General features: G+C 43.6%; 1 protein-coding gene across 2 annotated transcripts in view; it reads left to right on the top strand.

The window, feature by feature from the left end:
- Positions 1-22,474, top strand: part of PPP2R2B (protein phosphatase 2 regulatory subunit Bbeta) — a 419,321-nt gene that overhangs the window by 301,651 nt on the left and 95,196 nt on the right. For both annotated transcript variants that reach the window (XM_045894786.1, XM_045894796.2), the window contains exons 2-4: positions 5,533-5,630; positions 8,523-8,688; positions 14,346-14,458. In XM_045894786.1, the coding sequence (XP_045750742.1) occupies positions 5,533-5,630; positions 8,523-8,688; positions 14,346-14,458 (377 nt within the window). The remainder of the gene's footprint in view (positions 1-5,532; positions 5,631-8,522; positions 8,689-14,345; positions 14,459-22,474) is intronic.

Raw genomic sequence — 22,474 nt, 5'->3', positions numbered from 1 at the left:
GTCCTGTTTCATTACAAAGAAAACTTTGAATCCACAGGCAGAAAACCTCATGCATAAACCTAGTTTGTGATGCGGGCTAACAAAGGCATGTTGATGAGTTTAGTTTCCTGCCACTCTAAAAATTTAAACAGTGATATTATCTAAACAGTATGATTAAAAAATAAAATCTTTGACTCTCACTAGTGAGAAATGAGCATTGGTTCCCAGCTGAGCCTTATCTCTAGAGACCAATAGTATTAAGCCTCTGTACTTACATAGCGTTTTTAACATTTGGAAACCGTTCTATATCATGGTTGGGGGTAGTGGATACACCTCTGTGTGCACTGATCCAAACCCATAAAGCTATATGGCATGAAGAGTGAATTTTACTCTCTGGGAACTTAAAAAGAAATTTTTTAAAAAGTCTACAGAAGCACTGAGATAAATGCTAAAAATCTGTATTCAGTTTGAAAATCAATTGAAATTGTTTACAAGTTAAAAATTGTTCAAGATGGATGGTCCTGATAAAAAAAAATTAGAAAATCCTGAAAAATTAGAAAGAGACTAAGAAAATAAGTTAAATCATTCACATCCTACACTAAAACATCATTTTGGACTCTGGCTGACAGTCCTTGGCCTGTGACTATTTGTGTGTGTGTGTACTTATAGGAGTTAATTATTATTTTCCGGGGAGTCAGATTGTAAGAGAAATTTCATTTTATATTTTAAGCATCATCTTGGTATTAAAGGGAGTTTTAATAAGTGTATATCGCTTTACCAGTGAAAAAAGATATATTTTAAGATGAGAATACTTTTTAAAAATTGCAGTCATTGCACACCTACTGTTTTATTGCCTGATTTTTTTTTTTTTTAATTTTAGAGTGTATTAAAATTTTCCAAGAACTAGGCCATTTTGACCCAATCCCAGTAGTAGTACTTGGGCATATCCTGTTTGGCCATAACCAGACCTCCTTTTATCCCCCTATTTTGATGGAAACTATACTCCAACACACGATTTCATTTATCAAAACTTAACAGAGAAAACCCTATCCGAGAAAATGGATGCTGACTTTGGGCCGTGACCCAGAACCCAAGAAGGAGGCCACGGTTTTATGTAGATGGAAGGAGTAATTTTAATTCCCGCTGGGAGCCTAAGACTCCCCTGTTTATTTAATGAGTCGCAAAGTCACTGTCAATCTAGCTACAAGCCCCTATGCAGTGACCACAGAGGGTACACGCACTGCCCCCTGTCCCTCACTGCAGGATGCAGGGCCCATTGCCAATTAATCAGAGCACTTCCGCCTGCATGTGACCTCCCAAATCCTTCTCAACCCAAACCTTCCAACAACTACCCATATTTCACCATTGTCATCCACTGTGACACCTCTTTTCCATCTTGGCTGACCACCTCCTCATCCTCGCTAAAGAAGCAGACCAATCTGCCTAGAGCCCAACTTACCATCCAGAAGAAAGCCAAGTATTGATTGGGCAGAACTGGCCAGCTGATATAAGAAGAGTAAATGACTTTATAGTATTACCTCCCAAATGTTACTGAGATGAAAGATAAAACATTTAACGGGCTCTGAAGGCTAAATTGCATTACCTTCTCATTTGAATCTCTGTGATGGATGCGGAGAGGCCAGTGCTCCTGACATGGTCAGTAAGACCTTGTCCCACCAGAGGATTTGGGTTTAGGTCCTCTCCAGGTTTAAACTGAGCCAGAATTTTATCAAAACGGTCACCCTGCTCTTTGGATTGTACATCGCCTAATCGTTGTGCTCAGCCCAGGCATTATGTAGACTGCAGCCTAGCATGGTACCGTGAGAGACTGGGGCATGTGCTGGGGATTCCCTCAATTTCTTCAGCCTAATCACAGGCATATAATGGCCAAGTCAGTTTCTATTATTCAGGTAAATGGAGACTTTATGTATGAATTTACTAGTCTGGAACCTTTGTAAGATGCAAAGATGGATTTTAGAAAAGAAAAACTCAGTCTTAGCAGTGCCTATTGCACTAGAAATGGGGTTACCAGGCCACCGTCTTGTGGAAATTAAATCAGCACAAATAAATGTGGAACAGGGCAAACGTCCTACTTCCCAGGGTTTCCTTTTAAAAAATCATGTTAACTACATTTGACCTCCATAACTGCTTTTGGCCTCTGGTTTTTGTTTTTAGTCAAAAACATGCGCTTTATCCACATCTCTGTGGAACAGAGGGAAAATGCTCCAGTTTAGAGCTTTTCATAAAACGGCGTGATTCGGCTCGGCATTTGATAAAATGAGTTGTCATATACACGTGTCAGTTAAAGGTAAAAGTCATACTGAACCTGATGAATTGATTTCTTTTGACCGTGATTCCAGATGAAGTTATTGTCATAGGGCTTGCTAATTGATGGTTTTCGCCGTGTCTTCTCTATACTCAACAAGAGTTATTTTATCTTGAGCAGCATGGCTTTTCTGACTTCAAGTGCTCTACCAAGAGCCTGTTGCAAACAAGAGTATTCATATCAGAAGTCTGGGTATCTTGAAATTGGAATGTGGGGTGATTCATGAGGTTTGCATTAATTATTAAACAGTCATAGATGAAGATCTGCAGAGATGGATGGGGCAGTAAAGTATTCTGGTTACACCTACTGGCTTAGCCATGATAAATGAGTCAGGAAACATGAAAGTTCAAAACAGGTATTAACTCGAGCTGCAGTGACCTGTGCTCTGAAGGGAGGTAGACAACAGCTGGATATAAACAAGCTAACATACACACCAACCGAGTGGCAGGATTAAAATAAAGCTAAGGTCCTGGCTGGAGGACTAAAGAATGTGAGAATCCTGCCATGCCAATCACCCTTTCTCTTACAAGTTCTTGAGGAAGACATAGCACAGATAATTATAACACTTGGAAAATACATGGGGCATTTTTATTAGCGGGAGCCATGCCTGGATCCCTCAAAACGCAGAGTTCTAGTAACACTAGCTTGGATCATGTGGCTCAACTGTGAGCTTGAGTACTACCTTGTTTTGACCTGTGTACCCCTGAAAGGGAGAGTGAAGACATTTTCACAGAGAGTCTGGACAAACGGACAAATGTGTATGTATGTCATCTCTGGGGGGAGTGAATTTTGTTTCCCTTGGAGTAACGTTTTCTTGGAGACTGAGACAGAGACTGACCTTGGAAAAGGTATACTTAACTCTTCCTTCCTTCTGACACCCAGCTTCACTAAAAGGGAAGGCCCATCTTTTGGTTCCCAGTGCACCTTCTAGAACTCTGGAGTCTTGTCAACTTTGCAGCTAAGAAGGGTGTAGACTGCAGTTTAGCCAGTTGTTGGCCCTAAGGACATAAGCGTGACTCTGGTAACCTGTACACTCGGCCTCCCCACTGCTCTTTCCTTCTGGGGGGTGTTTATGTCTTCAGTAGTTTGAGAGCTTTGCCTCATACTGAGGTACCTGACAGAAGCCTGAAGTGAGAAGAAACTGCCCCGTCCGCTTTAGGTTCTGTGAAGGTCAGGAAGCTTTGTGAATAACCCCGTTGCTAACCCCTCACTAAAAAGCCAGAAGCAGGAACTAGTGTTAGAAGTATATCTTGGCGCTCAAGTGCTTTTCCCAGGGCATTCTGAGGCAGCTGCAAACACTGAACAGCCTCCTTCTCTCGTCTTTACGTGAAAGTGCTTTGCTAAGATACATAAACTCTAACAAAGGAAAGTGGTCTAAGAATTCACTTGTGGTACCAGCTTCCCAGCCTTGCTGGGCTTGCTTACTCGGCAATGGGCACTTGTTACCGAAATGGGCTTCTGAACTTCCATCAGGAACTGAGTAACCAGACAGCTTAGGTTGTGTTTCCTTGAAGTCGCGTTCATTTGGAGGGGTCTTCCTGAGTGGACAGACTAGATTTCTCGTTGAGATCATCAGTAAGGAATGGTGTGGCCTTTTCTGAAGAAAGACTTGGTAGAGCAGAAGTTATAAACTCGTGACTCACAAAACATTTTCAGCCCACAGACGAGATTATTTCTTTGATTTCTATGATTATTTCTTTGATTATGTCATGGCTTTGAAAAAAAGTTGGCAATATAGAAAATTGAAGAGATTTTGCATAAAATCCGCATTTCCAACTTCTTATTAAAAAAAAAATCTAGTAATTCATGAAATATTTCATATCCACACTTGGCGTAAGCTGAGCAGCCACTTACCCTTAAGAGGGGCCACAGGCTTTCTACTTCTTCACGCCCTGGCACCTCATGGCTCTGTAGGGCTTTGAATTTGCTGCCCCTGGGGTCAGACATCTAAGAGGCCAAAACAGGAAGTCATGAATTGTTCTTTTAAATGTGCCCTGCTTGAAAGTGGCTGTCGCTTGTGCTTACTCTTTTTACTTGTGCACAAAGAACGACCATTAGAAGCGTTTTCGTATAGGGAACAGGACAGTTACACGCAAAGTGGAGAATTTTACACTACTTACCTGAATAAATCAGGCATACGAAGAAAATCCTGAAATGATGATATTAAAGTGAGATCTGAGATTTGAATTATTCAGGGGTAATTGCCTTAGTTTTCCACCTCACTGTTTCCCCTTTGCTTTGCTCACATGGACATAATCTTCAGAATGGCCCTCTGTCAAAGGCTACCATCATAATTCCCCTGCCTCTTTTTTTTTTCAAACTCATTTGCACTCTCGGTAGCAATTGTTGGAGTCCTGCAGGGGAATAATTGCAGAGGAATTAACTTCTGACATTTTTTCTAAAAATAGCCCTACTAAATCCAATCATAGGTAATTTACCTGTCCGTGTTCCTCCGGGGTAACCAGGGTTGAAGAAAGACCTGGCAGACTGGCATTCCTTCAGCAATTATCTGTGATCTGGGTTCCTGGCGCCTGTGTATTTTCTTCATTCTGAAATACGGAGTACAAATTGCCCTCTCCCCTCTGACCTCGTGACCCTGTTTCTCAGCACCTTGCTCCCGGGGTTGGAATAAGGCTGTGCTCTTCCAGAAGGGTGTGTTGGGCTCACCAGGAAAGAGGGAGCATGGGTCAAGCTGGAGCATTTCTGGGGTCCCTTCATTTTCCATGTCTGAGCTTCAAGACACCCCCCCTCCCCCCAGCCCTGGTGCGTCACAGTCCTCAGCCCGCATCTGAATAGCCACACTTGAAACCTGTTTGGGGAAGTTTCTCTGTGTAGAAGGAAGGAGAATGCAAAAGATCCTGGGTGGGTAAATAGTCTGGGGGTTGATAGAAATTCTCGGGGGGGAAAAAAAAATTGCCATTTCCTGGAGCTGTTAAAGAAATGCGTTTTCTCTTGCCCCAGACGAAAGGGTCTGCATGTGCTTTCCCCTTTTGTTCTCTCCAGATGTTCCAAGAGCCCACCGTGCAGTGTGGGCATCTAGGAAATTGACTTTCTCAAATGCCACTTCTCATGGCATGATGCTTAAAATACAGAGCATCAAATCCTTGTAAATTCCACTGCAAAGACAAAGCCCAGAGCCCTTCAATGCACAGAAAAGTATATCTATTATCTATCGTTTCAAAGTAAGTGTGCAGTTACTTTAATTGCCTTTGTCTTCTCCTTTTCAGCTGACATTATCTCTACGGTAGAATTCAACCACACGGGAGAATTACTAGCGACAGGGGACAAGGGGGGTCGGGTTGTAATTTTTCAACGAGAGCAGGAGGTAAGTGGCAGTGAATGCAAAATGCCCATTTTCTTCTCTTTTTAAAAGAGGCCTCCTACTGTTCCTTAATCCTCATGTGTCGCCCTTACCCTTGCTGCTTTACTAGCAAACTAAAAACTGCCAAAAAGTCATTAACATCAACAGTTCCACATTCAGGCTCCTAAAAGCACCTGATTAATAGAGTCTTTTCTGGGCAGGCCTGATCTTTCCCAACCTGGGTGTTGCACATTCAAAACGACCCCACTTCCCATCTGACCTGCGAAATTCCATGGGTGTTTGTTGAGCAGAGAACTCCTTTTTGAGTGGGATTTCTCTTCCAGCCATTGAAATTAAGTCTCCCGGTTTCAGGTGCTCCTACAGAATACGTAGGAGGGAAAAAAAAAAATAGCTCTTTGCCAACAGATGTGAAAAGGACACCTGGGGTCAGTAGCGAAGAAAGTGATAGCTCACCCCACCAAAGGGAGTGAAATCCCACAAAAAGACATCTCCCCAATGCACGCGGCCTGTGCTTTACTCTAGGTGTCGCGGAGGTCCCTGGAGCTCAGTGCTGTGTGCATTCTGAGCAGGAGTTCGAACTTCCAGTGAATTGAATGTCAAAAAGCCCATTTCCTCCTGAGACTTGGGCTCCACTAGGAATTGTTTCTCTTTTTCATGTAAATTAAGTTGGGGTTTTTTTTGGTGTCTGCTTCTGTTTTGTCAGAACAGAATTACAGCCCAATCTGATTTCCTTGGCCTCCCCTGGCATGGTCCTGGAGCTTCCAGCAGGCCCGTGTATGTTCTAGGACCTCTCCCATCTGTTACCGCCTGCCTCTGAGATTCACCAGGCCCGGCGCAGGGGGAGGCCCGTCGCAGGAGGAAGGTTTCACAAGAGACTTCCCTAGCAATTGAAAGCCTGCTTTATGCTTCAAAGCCATTTATGTTCCCCTCCCCTCAAAAAAAGGAAAGCCTCATTTAGAGGTGATATATTTGGTAATTGCACATTATTTGCAATTAATTTCTATAAGGGCATCGTGATCCCTTGGGGTTCTGTCTAAATTCAAGTGTTCAGCATTAAATCAGGCACCCGGCCGATTCCACTGGCCCTGGAAACACGAAAATGTGGTTGGCAAGTAGGAACTAATAGCTCTTCGTGACCTGGAATTTTTCCTGCTTTTCCAGAGCTGCCTAGTGCTAATTGGTCTGGCACATACTACACACACTTGACAGTCTGATTTGGATGGTAGCAAATCAGAACTCTTATAAATTTATTGTTAAGGTGGACTGGCTGTCTCTGTAGTAAGCAGGATATCAGCATTTAAAGTCCTTTTTTAAAAGTGATTTTCAAACCTTCTTCCATTTTAAAAGAAAATCCAGTTAGGTCCATAGTGATGATAAAGAAGAACCAGAGCCACTATTTAACATAAATTACCCAAGGCAGCATGTTGCTGGTCATAATCTGCTCCACGATTTCCGTTAGCTATTTATAGGTTTCACCTGTTTTAATTGACCAAACTATTTGAGAAGCCTGAGTCCGTAGTAGAAGGAAGAGGGACACGTATTCCAAAGGAGGGTGGTTTTGTTCAATAAAAAATAGATGTTGAAGAGAGGAGCATACAGTTGAGTGTTCCGCTTTGTGGCGAGGCTTCGGGTTGGAATGAGCTCGAAGCCTGAGAAACAAAGCCAGGGGACAACATCTAAGTCAGGCTGGCTTCTGACTTCTGTGAGTGACTCCTCGGTAGGCACACTCCACTCCTGGACAATTTGCTCCTAGGACCCTCGCAAATATGCTCAACACAGGCCATCAGCACCATCACCCATCAAATTGAGTAAATGGAGACTTGGGTTTGAATGTTCAATATCCATCCAGAAATATGATTTTTTTTTAATTGAGCCTTTTCTTCAGAGTCAAGCTTCTACGACACATGTTCAGTAAGACCTGAATTTGAATTTGTGAGCAGTTTTCCAAAGCCTGAATCTGGAAGCTCTTGGTAATAACGTCCTAAAACACCTGAAATAAAAACTCCCTTTTCTTTTTTCCCCTTCTCCTGTTTCTTTAACACCTTCTTTGTCCTCCTCTCCACCTTTCTTCTCACCCTTGCCCCCTTCTGCAGATCCTTTCCTTTAAGTTTCGTTCTAGCATCCTTAATGTAGTTCCTGCTCTGCGCACCGTGCTCACTGTGCGTAACGGAGATGGGGGGACATGGGGGGTAGAGTCTGACAGTCCTCCCAGGGACTCCGGTGGCGTCTCTGCGCTCATGTCCGTTTTGTCACTCGTGCCAGAAGAAAATGGGGGGAGGGAGAGATCTGATGTCCGAATCTGCTGTGTATAAGCTGTGTGACCTTGGAGAGGTCATTTTAATACTTCTGAGCCTCTTTTGTCCATTTCCCTGCACTGCCGATCTCTCAGAGGTTCTCTGAGGATCTGGTGAGATTTTAAAAGGCTAGCGAAAGGTGCAGATGCCATAGCTTTGGAGTCTTTGTGAGGGATTAATAGACGTGTGGACTTCGGTGTGGGATGGCTCACTCTGAAGGGTGTCCAAGACATCCATTAGGATGTCCAAAGAAAAGATTAGAATTTCTATTTATATGTGTTTTTAAGTTGTCCTATTTTAATATCTATTTCTATGTATATGCTGTGGACACCATATATTAGTGCAGAAGTTCCTGCATATAATTTATAAATAGTTGTATACTGGAGGTGCCAGTATTGACCAATAGGGGCGCGTGACCAAATGCTGGGGAGGCCAGTAAGCTAAGGTAAACTTGTTGCCATGGTTCTGCCCTCATTCTACACTGACGTGGCCCGCCCCATCCCACCGCAGTGAGTCTGCCCCCAAAAAGAAGGAATTGGTGAATTTGCAGTTGGCTTATGTGACTTCATCTTTCGTGTGTGTTGTTTTTCCCTTCCTACAGAGTAAAAATCAGGTTCATCGTAGGGGTGAATACAATGTTTACAGCACATTCCAGAGCCATGAACCCGAGTTCGATTACCTGAAGAGTTTAGAAATAGAAGAAAAAATCAATAAAATAAGATGGCTCCCTCAGCAGAATGCAGCCTACTTCCTTCTGTCTACTAATGGTACGTAGAGGTCACTTTGCCTGTTTGGTCTTTGCAGAGATATGTCAGCAAGCCATGTATTTCAGTCTCTCTTGTGCTCAGTTTTTCTTTTTACCTTGCGAGCTGTTTGAAAAACTTCCAAACTGCATTTGCAAGATGTCTACCAGAGTGCCTGGACCAGGGTAGGCCGTCCGTATATAGCACTTATCCTTTTTAAAAATAACAAATTTATGACCGAATTACGTGAGACCCATTATCCATAGTTTTTGACTAATGCAGATGATTTCCAGGTGTTTTTAGAATCTGACTTCCTTTCTTAAGATTCACTAAGTGTTATTCTGGGAACACATTTCAGAAAACTCACCATGCCATCCCTATGAGTTTGGCATACTGAATAGAAATTATTAATCCCTGAATATATTTGGGGGTTGGTAAAGGAGATGGCCATGTCTCTCTGACACCATCAAGTTCTTGGCCAGGAGTGCAGGTCAAGAAGAGAGGGGGACCTACCAAAGAAGAGACCAAGAAGTGATTTATTTCTCTCTCTCCACCTCCATACTCTTCCTATACCATTTGTTGTTTTAGAGGGGAGTTGATAGAAATAGGTTGGAGAGAGAGGACACAGGGGGTTGGATAGAGAGCCAAATTCCGTATTAATTTCGTAAAATCTTTACACAGTGGAATGACCTGCCCTTAAGGTTCATGATACCCTTGCTGAAAGAAGCCATCTATGCTCAGAACAATTCAGAATAAAATCATATACTAAAGGGTGCTAATTGAATAGCGTCACAATTAAGAGGGTTAGCATATAAAAATTGAAAAACCTCTATCAAGCAAATAAGCTGGAGAGCGCTTCATTTCATTCCACGTGTGAGTCTGCCTAGGAGGAATATACATTTAAATATAAGTCAAGAAGCCAGGGATTTGCTTTTTTGCCTATCCCCAGCACTGACAAGGTATTGCTCACATGTATGTAATAGGATCAGACATATATTAGTGTTTTTGAAGACAGAAAGGAAACACACAGAAAGATTTATCATGATTAATTTTGGATCGTGCAAGTGGAGTGTCTTGTAGATTTGCTCCTTTTCTCATTTTTCCTTTCTAAATCTTTACAGTGAATTTTATTTTACTCTTCTGAAAAGAGGGGGAAAGTTTTTAATGCATATGAACCCAAACTCCCTTGATTATAAAGCCAGTGTACAAATCTAAACACTCGCACTTCTGAAATAGCCAGTCTGGGGCTATTCAAGCATGGCTTATCTCAACATGACCAGATCTCCACTCATCTGTTTTTCCAGATTCTCAGTAATTTAATTCTTTCTCAGAACTGTCTGTATTGTTTGCTTTACTTTTTTCAACCCTGATTTCTTGAAAGCCAGACCACATGAATGTTTCTTCTTTTTTTGTTTGTTTCACTGGTGAAGTTTTACTTAAAGGCTCTGCATATCCAACCCTTTAGAATAAAAGAGACTTCTGATGATGTTGACTTAATTATTGCCAGCAGAGGAAAAGTGTCTGATCATCTGCTATGGCTAGCTTACTTTATATTGTGAAATTTACCCTATTGATTATTACTATAAAATCCAAAGACTTATTAAGTGCTTTGTGGGGGGGATGGGACCAAAATCATTGAAATGCAATGAAGATTAATTATATAGCATAATGTTCTGTTAATTGAGTTTTTAAATAGTTTTTTGATTAACAAGGATATTATCTTCTCATTTGGGATGCTATTTCATATGCCAACAGCATCTCAAAATGATTCTTAGAAGAAAAATTCCCATGTTCTTATGCAATTTTCTTTTTTGTACTAATATTGAGGTTGAGAATTCCCCTTAAGCCAAATAGGTTAACATGCAAAAATTAATGAAAGACAATTGGAATTACTGTACAAAAGAGAAAATGAAGATAGATGATAAGATTGTGTTTAAAAGCTGCCACAAGTAATGATAAACTACTCAGAGAGCCGGCCAGAAAAAAGAAAAAGTCATTACTCATAGTAACAGCCACATGTTCCTTAGACTTTTTTTATCCACAAAGCTTCAAGATACTAAGTCAAGAAAAATTGTATGATAATAAAGTCGAGAATGACTCCAGGCAACCCAGCCATGGGGAATTGGATTGAATTCACCATCAATTATCTTTAAAAAAAAAAAAAAATGTGCTTCTCTCATTATAGTTGGGTGCAGTTTTTATGTTCTGTTGGCATATATTTTCAACTTTACCATTTTTCATGAAAAATAGAACCAACATTCCATTGTGAATCTAGACTTTGAAATTACTTTGCAGGTGAAACACGTTGCTTTACCTTGCTTTCTACTTCTGTCTTAATTCTTATGATGAGAGGGAAAGGTATACTTGATTTGGTTTGCATGCTATGAAAGTAGTATGTATTCATAAAAAAAAAAATTTAGAAAAAAACAGGGAAGCAAAATGAAGATAATAAAGTGTTTACATCCAGAGAGAACCAGTATTTATGTCTTTTAAAGAAAAAAGCAGAGACATGGATAAATCGATAAATTTCTTTGCTTCTTAAGGAAAATGGGATTATTCTATAAGCTGTTCTGCAACAAGATTTTTTTTACTTAATAATATAACACTTAACAACAGGAGCATCTTCCTACTTGTTAAATATCCTTCTAAAATATCATCACATAGCATTCTCTTGTATGAGTTTTCTATAATTTACTACTAAACCTCCCTTTATTTGACCTTTAATTAATAACAGATTCTTACTCTTATAAATTAGATATTTATAGGAGTAGAGGTTAGTATGGATAGATATGATTAGGGAAAAAGCATATTATAAATTATTCATAGAATATTACATATATTAAAAAGTGATATAATTGCACACAAAAATATAATGAAAGGATGTATACAAAATCTTCCTAATACTTTTCTTTGTCTAGTGGAATTGAGGGAAATGTTAATTTTTTTTTTTAACTTTCTGGCTCATTTTCATTTTTTGCAATTATATTTACCACTTGTGTAATAAAAGAAGGAAATAAAATGAGAAAATACAAAATCTGTATATGCAGTATTACTATAGGTTTGTACCCCACCCCCCAAAAATGCAGAGAAAAAAATACCACAAGTATCTCTGCAAAATGTTAACAAGGATTATCCCTGACTAGAGGGATTGTAGTTGATTCTTACTCTTTATGTTCTACCTGTGGTTTCTCTATTTCTCTGTGTAGCAATGTATTATTCATAATAATAAAAAAAAAAACAGAAGAGAAGAATCACCTTGCAAATGGGACAGGATATATTCCAAAGCCGAGCAATAGGAAATATTCGGTGTTAAATGTCTCTGATTTGTGTTGTTCTGAGTTACAGCTGACTGGTCCCTAATCCAGCGACTGTATAAAACAGGGCTTCTGCTTCATTTTCTCATCCTAAAATGCAGTGCATGCGGCAGCAGGGTGTCTAGAGAGGGTAGGAGCAGAGGACCGTTGGCGTACAGATAGGAAGTGCAGAATTCAACTCTGGGTCTGGGAAAGGCTTCCTTGCCTTCTGTCCCAGTACAGGCCAGGGGGAGCGCACGGTCCAGGGCGCACACATCTTACACTGAGCAGCCCAGCCGGGTCTGCCAGGACACGTGACCAGCTGGAATCATCCCATAATAGGAAACAGGGGCAATGACCTGTTAAAGTAGCCAAATGGTTGCTGAAAGCCGACTTCAGAATGGGGTGCATTTCAGACCTCTGAGGGCCAGGCCTTCGGCGAGGAGACGCGGAGAAGGGAGATGAAGGGGCGAAGGAGAAAGAGAACCCTACCAGAGGCCGGGGGAGGGGCGGCTCTTCTCCCCACAGTATTACGGAGGAGACGGGATGTGCTGACATCACCGCGGGATGAAACTATCGCTGTCAGGGCAGCATGTTATTATCAGAGAATAGTTTCCCCCTTTGCAAATTCTAACAGCTGCCCTTTGTCATCCCTTATTGGCAGGCCACCCCTGTGTTCAGCACTATATGCCCAGTGTTCCGTTTCATCCTCCTGAGAGCCCCGTGGGGAAGGCACTGTTTGCCCCAACTGACAAATAAAGAAACTGAGGCATAGAGAAGTTAAGTGCCTTTATTTGTAAGGTTGAAATATGTGGGACATACTTATACTAAAAACTCCTTTGTTGTTTCTCTGAATTTCACATTGAATTGGGCGTCCTGTACTCTTTCTCCTGGTAAATCTGGTACTCCTGTTTGTCACTTGAAGAAACGGGGCACCTACTACCTGGGAACCCTTGTCCTTGGCCACGTGGCTGGCTGGAGTGAGAGTGAGGGTATGGCCCAAGCTTGTCTGGTTCCCAAGCCTACCCGATGCAGGCACAGAGGAAGAAGGCATTCGAGTCCCTGCCTTCCACAAGAAAAGCTAGATCGAATACAAATCGTGAATGCAGGACCCAGAGGCACGTGGGCCACCCATATGATCTGATTGGCCCAAACGTGTTTTCTTAAGAAAAGGGATGGAAAGCCTGCAGGCGGGGCATGCCATCTCCTGCCTCCCAGAGCCCCCCCAGCCCCTCTCACTCATCCCCCCCCCCCCCCCGGCCTGCCTTACCCCTGTACACATTGAAGATCTTGCCCTCCTTTATTGCTATGGAGAATGACAGGTGTCAGCCAATGATGGGAAGTGCTGGAACAATACACAGGGAAGAAAGGTAGTTTCCAGCTGGGGATTCCAAGAAGACTGCAAGGGGAAAGGAGCGTTTGAATGAACGTTCTTACCATTTTATATCTCTGAGTATTGCTAGCAAGATGCACTGTATAGACGGGATTCGTTCATTCATGCACCTAATAGTTATTGAACATCCACTGTGTCCCAGGCACTGTTGTAGGTGCTAGGTGTGTAGTAATGGGCAAGACAGAATCCCTGCCTCCGGCGAGTTTACATTCTTGTGAGGGAGACGTAACAAAGCCGTGGTCACGTAGTGAGAAGTGGCGAGAGGAAACATTCAAGCAGGCGGAGCAGGCGAGAGAATGGTGGGGACATTTTGATGCAGGTTGGTTAGGAAAGGCCCCTCTGGGGGTGGGACACGAACAGAGCAAAGTGAAGGAACAAGTCACCTGCGGAAGACGGCCAAGGGCTTTCCGGGAAAAGGCACAGCTAGTGCGAAGCCCGAGGCAGGCATGGGGACCAGAGCGTATACGGGGGGCTGTAGAGAAGCCACATGGCTGGAGCACAGGGCGAAGGGGGCAGACGGTGAGACTGGAAAGGGCGAGAAAGTGCGGGTCACAGAGGGCCTTTCAGGTCACGGTCAGGGCAGTGCTTGCTGGGGTGGGACCCTGAAATGGGGATACCTATCTCTCAGGGTTATGGGGAGCATTAAATAAATTTTCCATGACAAGTGCTAATAACATAGTGACACAGCTAGTTCTGTATACGTGACTGCTCTTATTCAGTGTTCAATAAATATTTTTATTGAATGAACCAAAATATAAGCTCCAGATGTCATAGGCCATTGGTCTGGGCACACTATATGGTTTTGTGCTGAAACATGAGCTCTGCCTCCAGATGACATAAGATTTATGCCCTGAATCCTTGACATGAACAACAGCCCCTTCCATCCTCAGCTCCACCTCCCCCTGCATCTCCTCCGCCCCACCCCTCCACACACAAAACTCCTTGACAAGCTGGTTTTCACTGTAATTTTGATTTCCTCTGGTTGCCCTCCACAGATAAAACCGTGAAGCTGTGGAAAGTCAGCGAGCGTGATAAGAGGCCAGAAGGTTACAATCTGAAAGATGAGGAGGGCCGGCTCCGGGATCCTGCCACCATCACGACCTTGAGGGTGAGCCCGGGGGGGCAGCTTTGGCCCCCGTCTTTCACTTCTCTTGGCCACCGGGTGCCGAGGAAGGGCTCCCCGGTGTGGCCACGGGCTGGGTGCGGCTCTAGGTTGCAACTGTCACGTGTGAGTGAAGGAGATGAAGCAGAGACTCGCTCTGAGTCTCTGACGGCAGAGGGAGGAGCAGGACGGGTCTGAGCTCTGACCAGTACAAATACGTGTCCTTCATTTATTCCCCTAAGACTGGCCCACACGGCCACTACCATGCCTTACTACAGTCAGCCTCTGTCTGCTCACGGTATCGAAAATGTTCTGAGCATCTTTTGTATTCAAGGTGCAAGGGATGGGACTACCCAAGTGGCAAATTGGGATCTTGTGATTTAGAACATGAACTTGTGAATCTAATGGGCCTGGGTTTGAATTCTGCCCTTCATCAGAATCTCACGTGGTCACTTAACCCTTTTGAACTTGAGTCATGCAAGTTTTTTTTTAGTTTCTGTGTCTGTAAAACAGTGAACCTCCTACTTACTCAACCCAAAACCGTGAACCCCATACTTGACTAAAAATGTGCTGGGGATGGAAAGCCCTCCTTCCATGGTCCTCAATACGTGATCTCTGCTGTTAGTCTGAGCAGCTCCCTCCCTGCCCTCCGGAAATACACAGTCTGGTAGAGAAAGGATTTGTAGGTCTACTACAAAGATGCTTATGGCACTAAATAGAGTAAGGTAAATGCAGGGAGTGTCAGAGAGTTACAGTTTGATCAAAGGAGGAAGAAATGGTGTTTGGCTCTGGGAGACCAGGAAAGGTCTCTTAGGAAAGTGGTGTTAAAAATGGATTTCTAAAAGCAAACTTTTAAGGGAAGGCTCTCTGGATACAGGTTAAAGTGGTTCAGGACTCGGTGGTGAGTTTGGTTTTGGATGTGTTCAACCTGAATGGTAAAGCAGACACATGTTGAGACCAGCCCTAGCCCCAAGGGACTTTCCAAACTGTGTCAGACCTGTGCTTTCAGATACCAGCTACTAAAGACCGAAAACCGAGAAGGGACACATGTGGGGAGAAGAGGGGGTCACTCTAGGTTTAGAAGCAGCTACAGGAATTGAATGATTAGGGCCTGGTTAGCTCGCTTGTTTATTTATTCATTGATTCATTTGTTCCTCTATTCAGCAGGTGCTTTTTTTTTTTTTAATATTTTATTTATTTATTTTAGAGAGAGACAGCGTGAGCAGGGGGAAGGGCAGACGGAGAAGGAAAGAATCTCAAGCAGGCTCCCTGCCAAGTGCAGATCCCAATGTGGGGCTCAATCTCATGACCCTGAGGTCATGACCTGAGCTGAAACCAAGAGTCAGACACTCAACTGACTGAGCCACCCAGATGCCCCCAGCAGGTGCTTTATGAACTCAGGCTCATTGCTGGCCACAGTGCTAGGCTCTCGGGTATTTACCCAGTAGTCCCAGGTACCTGGTCGTTGGTCTTCTAAGCAAATAAGCATTGGCTGTTCTGTTTCTTCTTGTCAGCCTGTGCCTTCAGCCTGAAGAACGGCCAGGCAAGTCTCCCATATCAGGCCGGGCTGATGCTCTAAAGGCTCGGAGGTTTTGCAGAGCTGAGGGTAGGGTAGTGAAGAGTATGGACATTGAGTCAGTCTGTCCTGGGTTAGAACTGTGGCACCATTGCTTTCCACCTGGGGACCTTGGACATATTAATTAAAGTCCTTGTGCCTCCCAAGTCCCAGTGCATTACAAGGATTCACTGCTTCCTGGGATTTTTGTGAGAAATCCATGCTGTCTTGTGTGTGATGAAGTGCTTAGCCTTGTAGAGTCTCACTCCCAGAAAGCACTCATTAATGTGTGTCCCTGCTGTTGGTTTGGTATTATCTTCATCATTATCATTATCATAGCTGTTATTACTCCCTACTGATACAAGAAAGTTCGTATTCTTTTCCTTTTCATATACTTTTTATACTGTTGTATTCAGTCTACAAGCCATTCACTGATAACTAGCGAGCGGCAGGCAATCCACTGGCTGTCCAAAGGGAGTTAAGACAGTCTTTTGCTCCGTGGAACTCAGCAATCCTGTGGGGAAAACAGAGGGCTTAGGTGCCACTGGGGAGTTCATACCATGACCTTCTGCCCAGATGTCACCTTGTCCTTGTTTGCTCTGTGGACGGACTTTCTCAGATGCCGTCTGTAGTTCCCACGAAGAGTTCCTGGTGTCCCTGGCATTCTATGGGATTTCATATGCCTTGTGGTTGGCCGCTCTGAGATGCCGCCCACATGATGAAGGGAGGGCCTCTGTGTATGTTTCCATTAGAGCAGAGATGCTGAAGTGGACTTGGTACCCATCAAACGTGGAATGAGGCCTTGAGGTGTGGCTGCAAGTTAGAAAACCCCAATTCTGGTTCTTGCTTTCGTCTTAACAAGCTGTGTGACCCGGGGCCAGCAAATCGCATTTCTTCTCTCCAGTCTTAGTTTCCGAGCTGCCACACAGAGGACTGAATGAATAGTCTGTGCTGTTGCATCCACGGTGCGAGTTCCAGATTCCCGGGACCCAACCCCAGTGATTCCCTTCAGCAAATGGAGGTGATCCAGCAAAATCTACACGTTTAACACAAGCCCCCGGTGGTTGAGACAGGGGGTCTGTGGTCACTGGATTTTATCATCTCTAAGGCTCCCCCGAGCTAGCATTTTTTTATGAAAGTACTTTTTTATAAAAGTAGCCTCTGCTACTTTTCAATCATTTCAATAGTTACTACATCAACTAGAGAGACACATTTGCTATAATATTGTAAATACCCGTATTTGATTTCACCCCGTCTACTTTCCTAGGCTTTCCAATATCCTGTGTTTCAGCGTAATCATCCACACTGCAACATTCTTTGGATGAAAACACTGAAAAGGCCAGCCTCCTTTCCGTTTTGATCCCAGTAGTAGAAGAAGAAAAAAAAAAAAAACAAGCAACCCTGAAGACCATAGATTCAGAACAATGACTCCAAACAGAGAATGAGCTGACATGATATTAATCAAGTTGTAATTTACTAACATGCTCCTCTCTCGAAATTTGCATTGCCAGCATTTGTGGCTTTTTCCCCTTCCCTGTCTTATGATTACCTCTTGCTCACTTTTCATACTTTACAGTTCTGTGTGGATCTTGAGAGTGAGAACATTTAATAATACCCGACAGCTAATTAATCCTCACTGAGTAATGAACCTGTTCTGTTTCAGTTCTAGGAGGCTCAGCTTTTCAAAGCAAGAATGTGGCTATTTTTTTTCTTCTTTCATGGAAGAGGTAGCCTTTTAAATCCAATCACTCATTACCCAGAGAGGCACCGTATTGCCTGCTCAGTATATAACATCCAAAGCAATAATCATAATGATAATTTAATAATAACACCTTATAGCTGTAAAGTGCCATTTATATCACCAATTGTTTTCTTACCTAATCCCTTGATTCATCTTCAGAACAGCCAGTGGGAAAGCCAGTGAAAATGCTGGTGCCTAGTATTTATTGAGCATTTATTATATCCCATGCACCATGCTGCACACTATATCTGCATTAGCTACCACCTGCGGTTCAGTTTGCTGTTAAATACCCATTGTACAGATGAGGCTCAGAGAGGTTAAGTAATATGCCCAGGATCACGCAGGACTAAGAATGAAATCTTGATCTCCTTTGCTGTGGACCTGAGCCCTTAAACCTGGTGCAGTCTCAAAGAGAGAAGTGACTTGCCCAGTGCCTGCCGACTGGTGATTCCAGAGCCGGGACTAAAAATGAAGAGCTTTGGCTCTTGCACTTGGACACGTACATTGGAGGATTTGAAATGGCTTTCAATTAGTACCATTATTCCAGATCAGGATGCCTGTCTCTGTCTCTCCCCACCCGCTCCACTTTCTCTCTTAGCCCCACATTCATACACAGTGGGTTTTCAGATCCCTGACCTCAGCATGCGGGAACAGTGACCCCAAGGTCTTCTGTAATTCAGCTTAGCATGTTTCCCCTGGCCTTCCTGCCCAGCCTCCCAATAGCAAGGTGTAAGCAGCCCTCAGAACCCTTTCTAGTCAACAGAAACTCATAGTTCTAGTGACTTCATCAGCCTGGGATGGAAGCTGGGTGGTGAGAAATCACACTTAGCATATTTCTCCCTGCAGGAGGAGCCTGGAGTTATTTGCCTCATTATGGTTGGCTGCCAGTGCCCTGGGAACCTAGGCCAGATTGGAATTTTTTTTTTAACAAGTTATAAGTGTAGATTTCAGAAGGTGTGATCTCCCACACTGTGACTTTGCCATAACCGCCCCCCAAAATGAAGGGGCTGTAATGAATTCCAGTTTTCTAATGGATTTTACCTAAATCTTCCTTATAGCTAATATAAATAATAATAATAACCATGTTTGTTAGGTGCTTGCTCTATGTCAGATGCTGGATTTCATATCCTTCGATCATGTAGTTCTAACAGTAACTCTGCCAGGTACGTTCTCTTACTCTCTCTGTATTATCCAAAGCCTGCGTTCCTCAGAGAAGCTCTCCTAGAATTCCCTAGGGAAAATCACACCCTCAGATCTTCCCCTTCACTTTTGGTGGCCTTACCCTGACCCTCGTTTGCTAGCTTGTATCCTTACCTGAGATATCATCTGTCCATTTTCTGCTGCCCCTCCACCTCCTCTTAAACGTAGCCTCCAAGAAAGCGGGAGCCACGCTGGGTTTCCTCCCGTAGCCCCAGCACCTAGAACACGCAGCACATGGTAGGTCATGTATTTGTCAAATGAATGCATTACACAGAAGTGGAAACAGAGTCTTAGTGAGGGCAAGGATTTTACCCAAGATCTCATGGCTAGCAAATGGCAGAACTGGGATGCAAACCTACTCTATCTGATCCCAAGTTTTCATTATGATTCCTTATAGTTTCTGCCTTCTAAGAAGATATTAATTCATGATCGGAGACAGGGGAATTTCATTCTTTCTGTACCCTGGAATTCTTCAGCCCAGCTTTCTTAATGCATGAGCTTGACTTTGGTGGGGCAGGGGGAACAAGGAGTGAGGACTGCAAAGGCTTTTCTGTCACAGGGTGGGCACACAGTGGATGCACTGTTTTTTAGAAAGATGAAATGACCTCCTGTTTTATATACGAGCCCTCTGCTGGTGACTGCCTCTGTCTTCCTTTCAGCCTCAGGACACACACACGTGATGTTCTGGATTAACATTTTTCCACATAGAGTACCCTGATGTTTGCATATATCATCAGTGGCTGTTTGGATACCTCGCCCCCCACCCCACCCCCGCCACCGTCTGAGACACCTTGGCCCGTCAGCATGAGCGTTTGCCAGCTCTGAACTCAGCAGGGGTCATCTTGAGGATTGTTGCTAATAGGTCACGAGGTTAGTAAGGTTGATTAAACAGACTCGCTCTTTTCCCGAAAGTGATCCTTTCAGTGAAACAACTAGTCTAGCTACCGGATCTGTTTTCTAAAGAACTGATTAAACAGACCAGGGGGTTAAGTGAAGCAACTGCATGTATTCAGCCTTTCCTAGGGACCAGCTCTGGGCTGAGCAGTGTGTAATGTATGTTTTACAATTCTTTCTTCATTGCAATCCTGTGACTTGGGCATCATGCCTGTTTTACGGGATGTGTAAACAGAAACTCAGGGAGGTAAATACTGGCTTAAGGCCCCACTGATAATAAATGACAAAGCCAGGAATGGAGCCCAGGTCTGTCTGATGCCAGAGGTCCTGCCCTTCCCCATTATGCAGGACTGTGTATTGTGTGGCCCCTGATCAAGACAACAGCAAGGGTGATAGCATCTGACACGTAGAACTCTTTACTGTCTTTTTATCCTACTAAGTGCCTACTGTGCATCAGGCACCGTGCTAGATATGTACTGCCAAGTGGATCTCCCACAGATGAGTGCAACACACTCCCTTTCCTCAAGAGGAAGGTAGAAACAAGATGCAAGTGCCTGCCACCAGAAATTAATGGAAGCAATAGTTCTTAAACTTCAGAGTGCCTCATGGGCACCTGGGGGGCTCTGTCGAGTACAGTCCCTTCTCACCAGGGATTCTGGCTTAGAAGGTCTGAGTTGCACCCAGTGAATCTTTGACAAGACCCCTCCTGGAAAACCCCCAGGTGATCCTGGTGCGTGCGATCCCTGGGCCACCCTTTGAGAAACACCGGAGAGGATAAGGGTCCCGAGACCAGCACAGAAGATTGCCATATCAGAGGAAGAACAGAAGGGAAGGAGGTACAGGACTAGGAAGGAGTTTCCAAGATGCATCTTGACAGATAGATGTTCTTTCATGCTGGGTGTCTCATTTGATGATCCCACGGATCCTGGGAGGCAAGTAGGACATGAATTGATATTTTCCTCTTTCTTATGGTATGGATGTAATTATCCCCATTATAAAAGGGGGAAACTGAGGCTCTGAGAAGCAGATACTTTCTGTCTAGACACAACCTTATGCTTTTTTGATGCCTCTATGGTACCCATGGAGGATGAGTAACCCCAGTTTCAGGGCAGACTACTGGGTGAGTCAAGATCGGCCAGCCCTGCCCAGGTTTTAATTTTGCCTTTATGCTTTGATACCCGAGGCCTCTTAGGACACAGATACAGCCTTCCCCTACCTATTTTTAATTTTTCTAGACTCCATTTTGTGATTTATTGCTGCGCCGGGGACTTAATATCCAATCCTTTTACAGTTTCATCTTTCCTTTCCTTATATTTGTTGCAAATAACAATGAAGTGTTTAGCTACTGCAGTGAAAAATCAATCAAGCCTGTTCCATATTCACAGGCTTGCAATGGCACCCGGATGGCCCCCTGGATTAGATTAACTTCGTGAATGTGTCACTGTGGTGTGGGTAATTTCTCAACCTCCGCTCCATCCCTCCTGCTCCTGCGTTGGCGGATGGATATTGAGATTTCCCATTGATTGACTGCCCCAAAAGAGAACACTGACGTGTGATGTGTGTAACTCAGCGGGACGCACATAGTCTGTGTTTATGAAAATAAATAATAATTTCTGTTATCATTATTGATTGCCATCATTATCTGATTGTATCTGTCTGTGTCATGGGGTTTCAGTTATGGGATCAGAAAGCACTCCACAGGAACCTCAGGCACAACCCTCCCCAACAAGCCTCTGCATTTTGATGTGTTTTGCCTCTTGAGGGTGAGGGTTAGGGATGTCTCCATCCTGTTCTTTGGCTAATGTTTGGTGAGACAATGTTAGTTGTGTTCAATGTTAAGCAAAGGAACTTATTCTGTTGGAATAATAATAAGAGCAGCCAGCATTTATGGAGGATTTGCTGTGTTCCAGGGACAGTGTACATATATTGGCTGATTTAATCTTTGAGATAATTATAGCCTTTATGTAGGGACTGAGATAAACCTCATTTTAGAGATGTGAGACCAGAAGTCGGATAGGTTAAGCAATGTGCCTGAGGTCACACAGCTGCTAAGTGGCAGTGTTTGGACTTGAATTCATGTTTTTACTAACCCTCCTCTCATATCAAAATAGAATATCTGGTCTATTCATCTGAATAGTCAATGTAAACCACACTCTGAGTCAGCAGGAACTAGAGGACAACCTATCAAGGAAACTGTAGAACTGCAGGTGCCTTGGGCACAGGTGAGTTTTCCATGTTGTTTTGGGGGAAGGAGGAGCAGAAAGGATGCATGGAACTAGGTCATGGTTTACCAAACCTGGATGATGATCAGACTCTGGGAACGGCCTAAATCATTCCCAGCTCACTGACTGAGAATATGTAGGAGCAGAGCCAAAGGATCTTCCCGTACCTCTCAGCTCTATCCCAGTCCTGAAGACCACCTGGGTGTGAGGAGCATTGGCACGATGATGACCTGAAAGGTCCAGTCCAAGGTGAAGGTTCTCTGGTTTCATTGTTTAAGTTCTTTCTTTGACTTCTCCCTTCCTCCCACCTCAGGGTACTACATAGAATAATTTGAGGGCAACCTTATTATCAAAACGAAGTTGGCGCTATACTGCGTGATTTGATTTGGAGTAAGCTTCTGCAAGCCATC

Source organism: Mirounga angustirostris, unplaced genomic scaffold (genome assembly GCF_029215605.1).
Source record: "Mirounga angustirostris isolate CCGP_5_RB_7025 unplaced genomic scaffold, mMirAng1.0.hap1 SCAF_7, whole genome shotgun sequence".
NCBI classification, from domain to species: Eukaryota; Metazoa; Chordata; class Mammalia; order Carnivora; family Phocidae; genus Mirounga; species Mirounga angustirostris.
Note: the sequence above shows the minus strand (reverse complement) of the source record. Positions and strands in the feature narration are given on the sequence as shown.